The sequence below is a fragment of the Falco peregrinus genome, chromosome 4 (assembly GCF_023634155.1).
Source record: "Falco peregrinus isolate bFalPer1 chromosome 4, bFalPer1.pri, whole genome shotgun sequence".
Classification (NCBI taxonomy): Eukaryota; Metazoa; Chordata; class Aves; order Falconiformes; family Falconidae; genus Falco; species Falco peregrinus.
Genome location: NC_073724.1, coordinates 57,084,017 through 57,096,814, shown reverse-complemented (window position 1 = coordinate 57,096,814; position 12,798 = coordinate 57,084,017). Strand labels below are relative to the sequence as shown.

General features: G+C 45.5%; 1 protein-coding gene across 3 annotated transcripts in view; it reads left to right on the top strand.

Annotated features, from left to right (window-relative positions):
• Positions 1-429: 429 nt before the first annotated feature.
• TMEM255B (transmembrane protein 255B) overlaps positions 430-12,798 on the top strand; it is a 76,277-nt gene continuing 63,908 nt past the window's right edge. For 2 of the 3 annotated variants that reach the window (XM_055803285.1, XM_055803284.1), the window contains exons 1-2: positions 430-580; positions 8,112-8,254. In XM_055803285.1, coding sequence (XP_055659260.1) covers positions 520-580; positions 8,112-8,254 — 204 coding nt within the window. In that variant the 5' untranslated portion in view covers positions 430-519. The remainder of the gene's footprint in view (positions 581-8,111; positions 8,255-12,798) is intronic. The other variant, XM_055803283.1, reaches the window with a different exon arrangement.

Sequence of the window (12,798 nt, the reverse complement as noted above, 5' to 3'; positions counted from 1 at the left end):
TTGCCCAAGGAAGGTGAAGTGTGCAGCAGCGGAGGGTCCTTGAGACACCTGGTGACCCCCTCCTGCCCTCAGGGGTCACAAGGCAGCTCCCCCTCTTCCAGGCCCCGGGACAGGAGGTACAGGCCCGCTCTGCTCTGTTCGACACGGGCCGTCGGGCGGCCGTTGGACGAGCCTCCGGCACCCGCCCTGCCCGCTGCGGCTGCCCCGGGGGGCTGTGGGCAGGCGAGGCCGGGGGGGACGCACGGTGCCCGCCGGGCCGCCGCTGTGCCCGGACGACGCGGGACCAGTTCCCCCTGCCAGGCCGCGGGCACCGCCGCCGTTCCCCGCAGGGCGGGGCGGGGGCCGCGCCGGCTCGGCCTCGGGAAAGGACGGTCGCCGGGGGCAGCACCTCGCCCCGCCCCCGCCCCCCGCCGCACTCCCCCGCGGGGCGGGCCCACCGGGCCGCCCGCACCCCGCGGCCAGCACCGGCCGCATCGCGTCGCGGCGAGGCGCGGAGCGGAGGGGAGGCGGCCGCGGAAGATGGTGCCGCCGCCGCCCGCCCCCGCGGTGTCCGGTCCGCTGGCCCTGCTGGACCCCGCAGGTGAGCCCCGGCACCTGCCCCGCCGCAACTTTCCCGCCCCGCCGAGTGCGTGAGCCGCGGGGAGGCGGCGGCGGCGCGGCGCGGTGCCCACCCCGGCGGCAGAGCGGGCGCCGGCAGCCGGCTGCGGGGGCCGGACGGCCGGGCGAGGCTGGGGGCGGCGGCGGGTTGCCCCGGGGGGGTCGGTGCGTCTGCCTCCGCGCGTCAGTCAGCGGCCCGGGAAGGCGCAAGCGGGGAGCCCCGCGGAGCGGGGGCACCGGGGCTTCGGGCTTCGGTGGCCGGGTGGGCGCTCACGCTGTCTCTTGCTCTCGCTCACTGGGGTGTTCACAAATACCAGTTCTTGTGAGCCTGCCGCCGCGCTTACCGAACCGCTGGTGGTTTGGCGTAGGAACGCATGGCGTTGTACGAGGCGCTGAGGTTAACGTGAGACCCCTTGCGCGCCCGGCGGTACGGGCGGGAGCGGGGCGGGCCGGGGCAGCGCCGCAGGAGCCAGGCGGCAGCGGGTTTCCCTCCTCCTGGGTCCGCTGTGTCGGTGGTTCTTTGCTGGAGTGGTGTGCTGCTTGTGCTTATTACCGCGTACGGCCCGAGAAATAAAGACGTGCAGAAAATAGGAAAATGGAGAAACAGGTCATTATTCCAGCGATACTCGTTAAAGTCGAGAAAACACAGAACTTAGTGCTAGGAGTTGCTCCGTGTAGTGTTTGAAAGGGTAAGCGGAGGCTTTGCTGTGTGCCCAAGGATCTTAACAGACAGTTTGAAAATGTATTAGATCTTAATTATTGTCTTGAACTTGGAAGAAGAGTGATGATATCGGTGTTGAAAAGGTAGCGGTGGAAGATATGCTGTAACTTAGAAATATTTTCAGGTAATCACTGGAAAACGAAGAATCTGTATACTAGCTTTAAACTAGTGATTAGCTCCTCATTCAATTATTTATTAGTGAAACACTTGCTGCCAAAGCAATGAAGTCATAGTGATGCTGCATGGTATCACTTACTATAGCTACACTATATAGCATAGCAGGGTTTGTGTGTGTGTTTTTTGTTTTTCTTTGTGTGTGTGTGTGTAATAGAATTGTGAAAGAGCACAGCAGTGTTTCCTATGGTCTTGAATATGTAACACACTCATGGATTCTTCCTCAACAAATTCAAAATAAAGATAAGAAATGGGCCTGATAAAAGCTGCTATCTTGTGGCTTGAAATGAATGCTGTTGCATTTGGTTTAATTACTTCAGCACTCTGGACAAGTCAAGCATTTAATCAGAAGAGGGAAAGTAATCACCAGCAGCAGGTGTGAATATCTGATTTAAACATCTCAGTCCATCACATTTAATTTTGGGAGGCAATGTAGGATTAATTCAATTTGACTGGCATAAACCAGTTTTGAAAATAAACAATGAAAATTGTAGCCAAGAGAGAGATGGCACTGAAGTGAGAACTGCAGTAATTAGAAGTTATTAATTTAGCTCCGAAGATCTTCCCTTAAATATTTTCTCGACAGCAGCAAAGCAGTGGATACCTTTGATACTATAATCCTCTGTCTATGGCAAATTTCTGGTTAAATTATCTTATTATATATGGTTGATGCCATTCTCTGAAACATGTCACAATTTCTAGTAGTATCCACTGGGTAATAAAAATGCACCATTCTTTTCTGCTGCAAAACTTTCCTCCCTTATCTTTTCTCATTTAGGCTGCTAATATACATTGGACTGGGGCATTACTTGAAATAAATGTTTCCACCTATCACCAGTGTTATCATAGATCACCTTAACTAGATCAAAAAGGAAAGTATGAAATGGTGTGGTGCTAATATTCAGCAAATGTTATTGTGATCCCGGAAAATTGCTACATCACGCACAATTCTTCCCTTCCAAAATTCATTCCACACTTTTTAATAGACTTTATGATGTCTGAAGCTGGATTGTAAAAGGGGTGGTGAAATTAGCAAAGTATAGTTACCTCGGTCTAAATGTAGACTTCTTTTTGAGTTAAATTGCAGATCGTATGCAAATTTTCCAAGGTTGAGAGATGCTATTGCATTTTATTCTTTCTTTCCCTTGACCATTGGACGCATTCCGTACTGTGGACAGGTTTCATTATTGATTTCTTCATTCTTCTTTTAAATTCACCTTTTGCTTCGTTCGAATCCAAACCCTGCCATTCATCATTAGACCCACCACTTTGCATTCTACCAGCAATCTGATCTATGTGTGTCCATCCCCCAACTATTAATTTTCTATAGTCTTCCTACAAATTGAATGTATCCCTCAGCCATCATGAACAGAGCACTGTAAACATAATTTTGTTTTCTGCAGCTGGTCAATGAACTAAAGATTTTGCTGAGTCCAGCAGAGCTTGGTCTTCAGCAGGCACTTTTTCTTTTTTACTTTCTGGAGGGTGATATCAAATTCTGTCCTCACGGGCCTTTCTCTGTCCGCAGCCCGGTGTCTCTCCTGCTTGTCCTGACAGCCTTCTCTTTCCTTCCATTGAAGCAGCAGCACGAGTGGTTCAAGCAGGTACTTTGCCTGACAGACATTTAGCAAACAAAGCAGGGAGTGTTTCTGGGACTGCTCCTTTTTGTGCACAACTTCAATCTATGCCAGGCAAAGCATAAGCCAGTGATGCGGAAGCAGCATTACCTCTCTAATTTATCACCCAGTTGTTACCGTAGTGCTCATTGCTGCAGTATCAAAACTCAGTTAATACTTTGCTGGCCAAAACTGCTGAGGAATATTGCTAATAGAAGGTAATAACATGTTTGCACCCTCTATTGACCCCATAGCCTCAAGCTAACGCTAATAAGGATATGACAAGAAGATTTTTTTCTACACGCTTGATTTTTGGTATGCTAGAGGTAAAAATTTGAAGCTATAACTAGCTTGGATTAAGGTCCAGACTAAGAGTTTATAATGTCCGTACTGGATCATTGTTAGAGAACTTAAAGAGGATAAATGTCAAAATTACTTTGAGAGTCACTTCAATATTAAAAAATTGGAAAGTCAATAGCTACATTAACTGCTTCCTGCACTATAGGAACGTTGGTGTTGGAAGAAAATTCAGCCTAACAATACTGACAGCAACATTTCCTCTGCTCTTAGTTTAACTGCTGTGCTTGTGTATGGTCGGCCTTCGGTCCAAGCCCTGCCACAGAGAGCATCAGGGAAGAAGGCTGGGCCAGCCCCGCTGTCTGTGCTGTAGACAGGGCTCCTGAGGGAACAGTTTGGCGTTGGGTTTTGGCTGGTAGGGACATTATACACAGATCCAAAAAACTGCATGGCAACTGCTACAAACAGCAGTAAACAAAGACTCGAACAATCCTGGGAGCCAACATGACTGAAATAGCAAAAGGGAACTAATAGTAGGAACCCTTTGCAGCTGTAGCCTTTTTAATCTGAAGATGTTATACTGCTCTACAAATATTACTTAGGCCTCACAATATGCTGGTAACTTTTGTACATGGAATTATACACCTTTTGATAGATACAGCGAAGATTTTTATTGATGTAACTAAGGAAAGCCAGACAGCCAGAGCAGAAACCAATTTAGACCTGATTTCTACCCATCATCTCTGAGTACATGGCAGTTTTTGAGAACAGGGTCTTGCGTGTGTGGTCTCTGCTCCAGAAGGGGCCTTTCTGTGCTCCTGCCTGTAAGTCATCTCTACTGAGGGCGGAGTTTGTAGCTAACTGCATGTAGTTACAAGAGTTTCTGAACTGGAGTATGAAAAAGAAGAGATATGATTGGATCTTTGCCTCTGATTTGAGATGCAGGTGGTAAAGATCAATGAATGTGAGGGCTGAAGGGTATCATGTATGCAAATGGCTTCTGGCATGTGTACATTTCAAAATGTAGTTCAGTCCAAAAATGAGCCTGCAGATAACGACATCCTTTTCTGTTTTATCTCACTAAATCCACATCCAATTTACTCCAATTACAAATAAGAGCATGCTTTTCCTAAGACATTTTCCAGCAAACTCAGTCTGGGCCATCAAACTGATCTCTTTCTTTTTTGCACATTGTTATTGACAACCAAAACTCTGGAGGGCAGGTTGTACCCTTCGTTTAACTCCGTGTGATCTGGTTAACCTTTGCCAGTACAGGTGTTTTGGAAAAATGTGAAGGCTTGGCTCCTCAGGCATTCTTTATAAAGGCATTCAATAGTTTTAGAAGCACTTGGCTAAAGAGCATCTCTCCCACAGGGTTTCAGAGGTTTTGTGCTCCTGTGTCCCTTTAGAGTATGTCTACATTGCAGCTGCAGTTTTGTAACAGTGGATATGAGCACACATATTCAAGCCACCTTTAGTCTAGCTGTCTCAACTACCATAAAATCACAGAATAATTCAGGTGAGAAGGTACCTGGGGAAGTTTCTAGTCTAACCTCCTGCTCAAAGCAGGGTCAATTGTGAGGTCAGACCAGGTTACTCAATGCTTTTTCTGGTTAAATCTTGAAAACTTGCAAGGATGGAGACAGCATAACCTCTTTAAGCAACCTGTTCCAATGCTTGACTGTCCTAATGTTGAATTTTTTTCTCCTTATACCCAGACTGAAACAGTTCTTGTATTTCGGTTTAAGTCCACTATCTTTTGTCTTCCTGCTGTGCACCACTATGAAAAGCCTGAGTCTGTCCTACTGACAACGACCTCAGGCACTGGAAGACTTCTGCTAGCCCTGCCAAAAGCCAAAAGCAAGCCTTGTTCCCTCAGCCTCTTCTCACACAGTGAGTTTGCCAGCTCCTGATCTTCTTTCCCTGTTGAATCACTGCAGTTAATTTTATAAATTAATACAGTATTATAAATAAATACAGTATTTCCTGTACTGGAGCCTCAAAACTGGGTGTAACACTATATGTGATCTGAAAAGTGATGACTAGGGGGGCATAGTTACTGATCTACTAATGGTGCCTCTGTTAATACAGTCCAGGATGCTGTTCCCAGGGCACGCTGCTGGTTCATGTTCAGCTCGTCCTTTTCAGTGGAGCTGCTCCCCAGTCTGGCACTCCCTTACCTGTACCACTGCAAGGCATTGTTCCTTCCTTTGTTCAGGACTTTGCATCTGGCTGCTTGATTCTGCAAGGTTTCTGCTGGCCCGTTTTTCCAGCCTGCCTAGATCCCTCTGAATGGCAACCTTGCCCCCCAGGTTATTGACTGCCTGCCCCCAGTTTTGTGTTGTCTGACAGCTTGATGAGAGGGCATGCTACCACTTTTTCTAGGTCATTGATGAATACATTACATGGGACAGGTCCCAGGACAGAGGCCCACTATGGTACTCCACTTGTTACTGGCCTCCAGGTAGAGTACAATCCATTAACCACTCCCTCTGAACCCAACAATCCAGCTAATTTTTTAACCATCTGCTTGTCCACTCATCCAGGCCACAACATCCCAACTGAGTTATGAGAATGTTGCGGGATACCATGTTAAAAGCCTTGCTAGATTTAATGTAAAAGACATCCACTGCTCCACACACCCAGTCATTTTCTCATAGCAGGCAGCTGGGTTGGTCAGACATGATTTGGTTCTGGTAAATCCATGCTGACTGTTGCCAGTCACCTTTTCCTTATGTGCCCGGAAATGTCTTGCAAGAGGATTTGCTCCATATTTTTGGTCCTAGCCTCCCAGGAACGCAAGTGAGGTTGATTGGCTTGTAATTCCCTGAATCATCATTTTGGCCTTTTTTAAAGCTAGGTGGAGCATTTGCCTTTCTTCAGTTATTGGGGATTCCTCCATCTCCACAACTTTTCAAAGATGATAGCCTGCAGTAAGGTTGTCAGGTATTATTTAAAATCTGGTCAATATTTTGAATGAATCAGTTCAGTTTATGGGAAGAGCAACTGATTTGTGGAGTTACAAGTCTGAAGTCCTCTTTCCCCTCTTGGCCATGTGAGCTGGCCTCATTGAAAGAACTGCCTTTAACCCCATACAGCTGGTGAAGAACTTGTTGATAATGAAGAAGCTCTCCGTTTCCATGTCCCCAGTGACCCTCCATGGATTAACAGGGAATTGCAGAGGCAGACAGCTGGGGCACAGGCTGGAAGTGGAGATGTCAGGAGGGTCTTGTGAGTTATTTATTGATCTTTAGCAGGAAGACTTTGTACATGCAGGTGAAAGAGCCTTGCATAAGCTCAACAGAAGATGTTTGTCTTCAGTGAAGTTGCTTGCATTTCATACTAAAAGACTGGACTAATTTTGGCTGGTTGTTCTACTGGTGAAATGTCAGCAAACATACAGATTTTATTATAAATGCATTTATTCATTGAAATTATTTGACTTAGTTTGCAAACATCACTAATCTAGCCTGGCTTTTGAACTGTAAACATTTAACAGAGCTACCTGACTTTAAATTGGCCATGTCACTCAAGTGACTCATTGCAAATAGCTTCTGCTTGCTGTTTGACTTTCCCGCATTAGCCCTGTTTCTGCTTACAGCAGCACCCTCAGAACATGAGCCACACCAGGCTGCCTTCCCCTCTCACCTACCCCTCTCTGGCGCCGGTATCCAGTGCAACGCTACAGTCTCTGCCACGAGGCTGTGGAGGGGAGAGACACGGCCCCGTGCTGGGGACAGGTTGTGCTCTCGCTGGAGCTCCATGCTGCCCAGCTCCAGCCTAGGGTAGCATGGGGGTAGCGTGAAATCGCATGGCCCAGGGTTTCAGGGCTAATCCTGCACACTCTTGCCTTGCCTTTCAAAGCAAAAACGCCAGAAAGGGGGACCACAGGTTGATTCATTTGGGTGCCTTTTGTTAGTTAGGGTCATGTATCAGCTGCTGGTTTTAAAGTCTTAACCGAAGTTTGTGCCATGGGCTAGGGCTCTGGTGAATAACCTGTGGTTGCAGCTCAGATATGCCACCACAACAAGGTTAAGTGACTTCAAGCAGGCTGAAAGCAGTAGATGAGCCTGCTTTTTTTCTACTTCTGAGTATCTGGAACCTAATTCCCAGTGAGACTTAATGCAGTTCACTGAGCAGCTACTGTTTAAAAAGGTAGTCCCATGTATCGCTACCTGATCAACTATGTTACAGCTTTGCTGCAGAGGTACAGGTTGCTTTCCTTACCTGTAAATACAAAGAACACATTCATTTTCATGATAGCATGCAGAGCTTCTGCTAATCTTGCTTAAAACATGAATTTTTATGTTCTGTCCCAGTAGAGTCAAATTGGTATTTCACATAGGTAAGCGTTTGGTGCCTGCAGGATCTGACTTACGGATGTGAGCAACACTTAATTATAAACATTACTGAAGACAAGGCATAATTATCATTGTCAGTGACTTTCAGTTCAGCTTAATAAAACCTCATCTCATGCATGTACTCAATGCGTGCGCATTTAGCTATGCTGAGCTCTAGCTAACTGGTTTTAATTCCTTCTGTTGTCTGCCAGCAATTTTCCTTAGTGGGAGAACAGCAGTGGGTTAACAACAGCAAGGATTAACAAAGTCTTCCATCATTTTGTATTTGTTTTGCCATGACTGCAATGAAAAGCTCTCTTTTTTTTTTTTTTTTTTTTTTTTTTTTCTTGCTCCCCCTCCCTACAGGACAATTTGCAAAAAGGAAGAAGACTTCTCTTTGGTTCACAGTCTCTCTGCTGGTAGTGTCTGTTTTCATACTGACCATAGGTCTGGCAGCTACCACAAGGACGGAAAATGTTACCGTGGGAGGCTACTACCCAGGCATCGTTGTGAGTAAAGAAACCTATTTTAGATTATTTGGTACATCCAAATAAATTATTATCAGCTGGATATGGGAAGCTTTGATTGACTAAAAAAACCCAACAAACAAAACAGGCTTGTTGCATTTCGCAGGAGAGAGATGCTCCTCTGTTTTGGTCTAATTCTAGTGTGTGATAAGGTAGGGGGGGTAAACTCTGTTTTTCTGAAGTGCCCCAAAGGGGAGGCTGTTCGGGGGCAGGAGGAGGCCGAGGTTGCACTGCACAGCAGCGTGTGGGGCTCAGGGGCCAATGTGGGAACCTGTGCTTGACTTCTGACTGATCTCTATTAAATGTGGGTGTGTAAGTGACTGGACAGTAGGCATGGGATAGATTTAAACAGCCTTTTAGAGGTTTACTACTTTGATGGCAGAAAGAGCCACTGCGCTCTCGTGTACATGTGCCAGGAATTCTGCTGGGTCCATTGCAGGGAAAGCCGTGCAGGTGGGCGCGTGGAAGCTTCTCCCGGGAGCCTGCCTAATGTCCTCTTGTGCAGTCTTGATGCCAGTCCGCTCGTATGAGATCCCCTTAAAAAATCCTTTTTTTTTTGCTGGAGAAACAAGGAAAAAAACTTGGTTTTGCCTTGGCAACAGGCTGCTTAAACACGTTCCTGCACTGGGCACAAGGTTCGAGTTGCATCTGCATTGCCCTGCGGTGCCTGTGACTTTTGGGGAAGGGTAGCCCTGCCAAGCTCTGCCTGGTTCAACCCCTGTGGCCCTTTCTGATCTCAGAAGAAGGGATCGGCCATATTCAGAAATGTGGAAACCCCTGTAGGCAAAAAAAAATTTCAAATGCCTGGACTGAGTTTTAAAAAAGAGGAACATGGGCAGCAGGTAGAGAAAGGCCCGTCTGCCCTACTTGGTGTCCCCGAGCCAGCCAGGATGAAGCAGAGGGTACAAGGGGAAGAAAGAAACTCATGTACTTGGAGTCAGGCACCTGGTTAGGTACATAGATCCACCACTACCAAAACATGTTGTAAAGTACCGTTATTTCTTGTTCTCCATGGAATCAAAGGCCCGGAGGAGAAGGATATGTGTCTTTAATACTGTGCATACATTTTGCATTGCCATTAATAATTTGTGAGTTAGAACTGTTCCTCCTAAGCAAGTCCTCTTGCATCTTAGTGTCATGCTGAGAAGAGGTCTTTCGGAAAGATAATTTTGGGATAATGATCTATAAGGAGTGTTGTTTTAAAAATAGAACAAGAAGTAGTTCCAAGAATAAAACCTTAAAAGATGAATTTTCCTTTCATTAAGCTAAAATAGATAGATTAAAACTGATAAAAGTCTCTTCTTCTTCCGCAATTTGAATTAAAATCTTTTAGAAGACCATATTATATGCACTCATTACCTAGAAAGAAGTTTTGTTTTTAAACTGTAGTCTTTAGTGAGTGTAACAGGTAATAAATCCATGTGCACAAAACAACTTATTTCATCATTTAGCTTCTTTTAGGAATAACACAATGTCTGTTCACTCATCTGAAAAATATAATCTACTAAAATGATTTTTAAATAAATACGTTTATTTTATTTTAAATAAATTTTAAATTAAAAAGGTAAATAAAATATTAAAATACAAATTTTAAAATAAATTTAAACTAATATTCTAAATTAACTTAAAAAAAATCTTGGAGTCATTAATAACCAGGTAGTATAGCTAGAATTTATCAGAACAGTCTAAAACCAAAACCTTTTACTAATAATATTCCCCCTCAAAAGATTGTGTAGACCAAATAGTTTTCATAAAATTCAGAATTTTATGAAACTATGAAAATTTCTTGCACATGTGTTGGATTATTAAAGTAACAGAAAGACTGATGTGTAATCATCAGCGCCAGCTTCATTAATACGCTAAATATCACACGCATTTAAGATGATTTAAAGGTGCTGCGCAACCCCTGCGTGATACCTTGCCAAAAGCCCAGCCAGAGGTGGGTGACAGCGCCCTGTGCTCCTGCCCCATTTCCAGAGGTCACTGGCTCCAGTGCAGCCTGGCAGAGGGGCTGTGCCATGGCCTGTCCACCTCGGCACAGTCAGCCACCTCGTCCAGGATGAGCTGAACCACCCTCAGAAGGTGCTTCTCCTCAGAAGGTGCTTCTCCTCAGAAGGTGCTTCTCCTCAGAAGGCGCTTCTCCTCAGAAGGCGCTTCTCTTCCCTGCTGACAGTAGAGGGAGCTTAGAAAACCAACATAGCACTGATCCCAGACTTCTAGATAGCTAAAGCTAGGGGAGTTATTTCAACACTACCTAATTAACTATTGGGCTCAAAGAAAAGAGAGATTATGTGGACAGACAGTGTTAATTACAATTAAAAATGAGGTCTAGTAGAATTCAGTAGTAAAATAATAACTTCAGAGCTGGTAGGTGAGATCCAAATCTCCATCAACCTTAGGGAAGGGATTTTGGTCTTAAAAACCACGCAGAATTAGGCCCTACCTTGCAAACACCTACAAAGGTGAGTAAGACCGTCCACTTGCATGGATTTACTTGCACCTAGAAGCATTTTCAGAGCATGGCTTCGGGGCTAGATCCATAATATAATTTGGGCTTCAAGAAGAGTTAGGTGCCTTAATTTCTCTAGATGTGGTGATTTCTCATTTGTTTTGGAAAAAGCTTTTTTCTAAATACATCTTTATAGTGCTAGGTGTTGCCTGCATTTATACATCCAAAGTAATAGAACAAAATATTTCTGTGTGTAGACAAGTTAGTATAATGTTCCACTTTGGAACATGCCTGTATTTAGTAGATTACTGCTTGGTCATCGGTTTGGGTTTAGGGCTGTTTTTGTGGAATGGGCTGCAAAGTCAGAGTTGGACTTCCTTATGGATAGTTTATACTTAAATATTTAATGTCACTTCACTATGACTACTGCTTGTATTATTTTCATTTGCTATTTTTATACTCTTTCAACCAGGAGTCTACAGGGCCAAATTATCCAAGTCACCATACTGACCTGGACTCCCAGAGTTCCCAACCCAAATAGCCTATTGTCTAAACAGACAAAAAAAAAGCAGCACATATGACCCTAAACCAGTCTCAGCATTGCCGTGGCTTACGTTGTGATCTCTGTGGTTCTGCTTCTTCTGATTTAATTGCTGTTGTTCTGTATTTGCTCATTTTTACTTCACGTGGCTATTACTCTGCTGTGTGTCCCCTGCATCAGCCATAAATGGGGCTTTATGGATTGTTCCCATTGGGATGAAAAATGGGGCTTGGAACCAGGTGTCATTTTGATGTAGTTATCTTAATTTACAAAGTTGCTGTTCCCTGAACAGAGTGTCCTTGCTCACATTTCCAAGTCTCTCTCCTATTCAGCTGTCAGCATGAATGCACTTGTGCACTCTTCCTTTTTCAAAGTCTCTGCTTTTAGTCCCTGTGCCTCCCTTTCACATGAATCTTCCCACAGCACTCAAGAGCAAATCTCCTTTCCTTACATTTGCTTTCTTGAAAGAGAGTGACAGATTCCTGTTGTGATACCGCACAAATAAAGTGCTTGCAGGAGATTTGCTTTCTCTGTAACTTGTGTGAGCAGTTGTGCACAATGGCAGGGAGTTCACGGGCACTGCTCAAGCCCTTGGCTGGGACACATGGTCCTTAAAAACTTAACTTGTGCCTGGAGGAGAGGCCCTGAACCAGGTTCAGAGACCACATTCCAGAAAGGGGCTTAGATTCTTTAGCAGAAACATCATGCCCCGTCCATGGGGTGGGTTGTGTGGGAGCCGAGGGGGTGACTGGGGAGGGTGTCTGGGCAGGGAGGAGTGTCAGCCCTGGTGAAGAGGGGGGGAAGGAGCGTCTAAGTGATGGGAAATTGAGGTGGCCACAGGGCAGTGTGCGAGGAGGGAGCTCTCTGGAAAGAGTCTCTTGACACCTGCACTCCTGCTGTGGCTGCTTCTGAGGCTGTGGCCAGCTATGTCTCAGGTGTGTGGCACCAAGGAGAGCCCTTTTCTCCAAGCCCACGTGAGCCCAGCGGGAGTCCTGACTCCAGGAAGACCTGATGAAAGGCTGGTCTCACCTGTTGTTGCTTTACCTCCTGTTAAGCACGAATCCAAGGAGTTGTTACCTCTCCAAACCTCCGTGAACCCGTCATAAGGAGGGGGCTTTTCCTGCCAGCCTAGTGTTGAAGCAGCACTGGTAGGAACAGTCAGGCCAGCTTATTCCAGTGTCCTCTTCTCCTCTCCTGTGGCTGTTGGTGCTACAGCTGTCCCATGTTGAAACTAACTGTACTGGACCTTTTGGCATTTTAGCAAGGACTTTCTCTGGGAAGTGTGGTGGTGTTTAGAAATTAAAATCAAACAAATCCAACCCGAAGAGTTTGAACTTGGGTAAGCTGGATGGCAGCCACACCTCTGTTTTTTTCAGGAAAACTGTTTGTCTACAGTTGCCTAAAGCTTTGTAATTTTCCAAAAATAATGATGTATGGGCTAAATGTGAGTGTTCCTTTCTCCTGCTTTGCTTGATTTTTGCTTTACAGTGTGTAAAACTGTATGTGACTATGGTAACAGTAGGCAGGTTGTAGAAG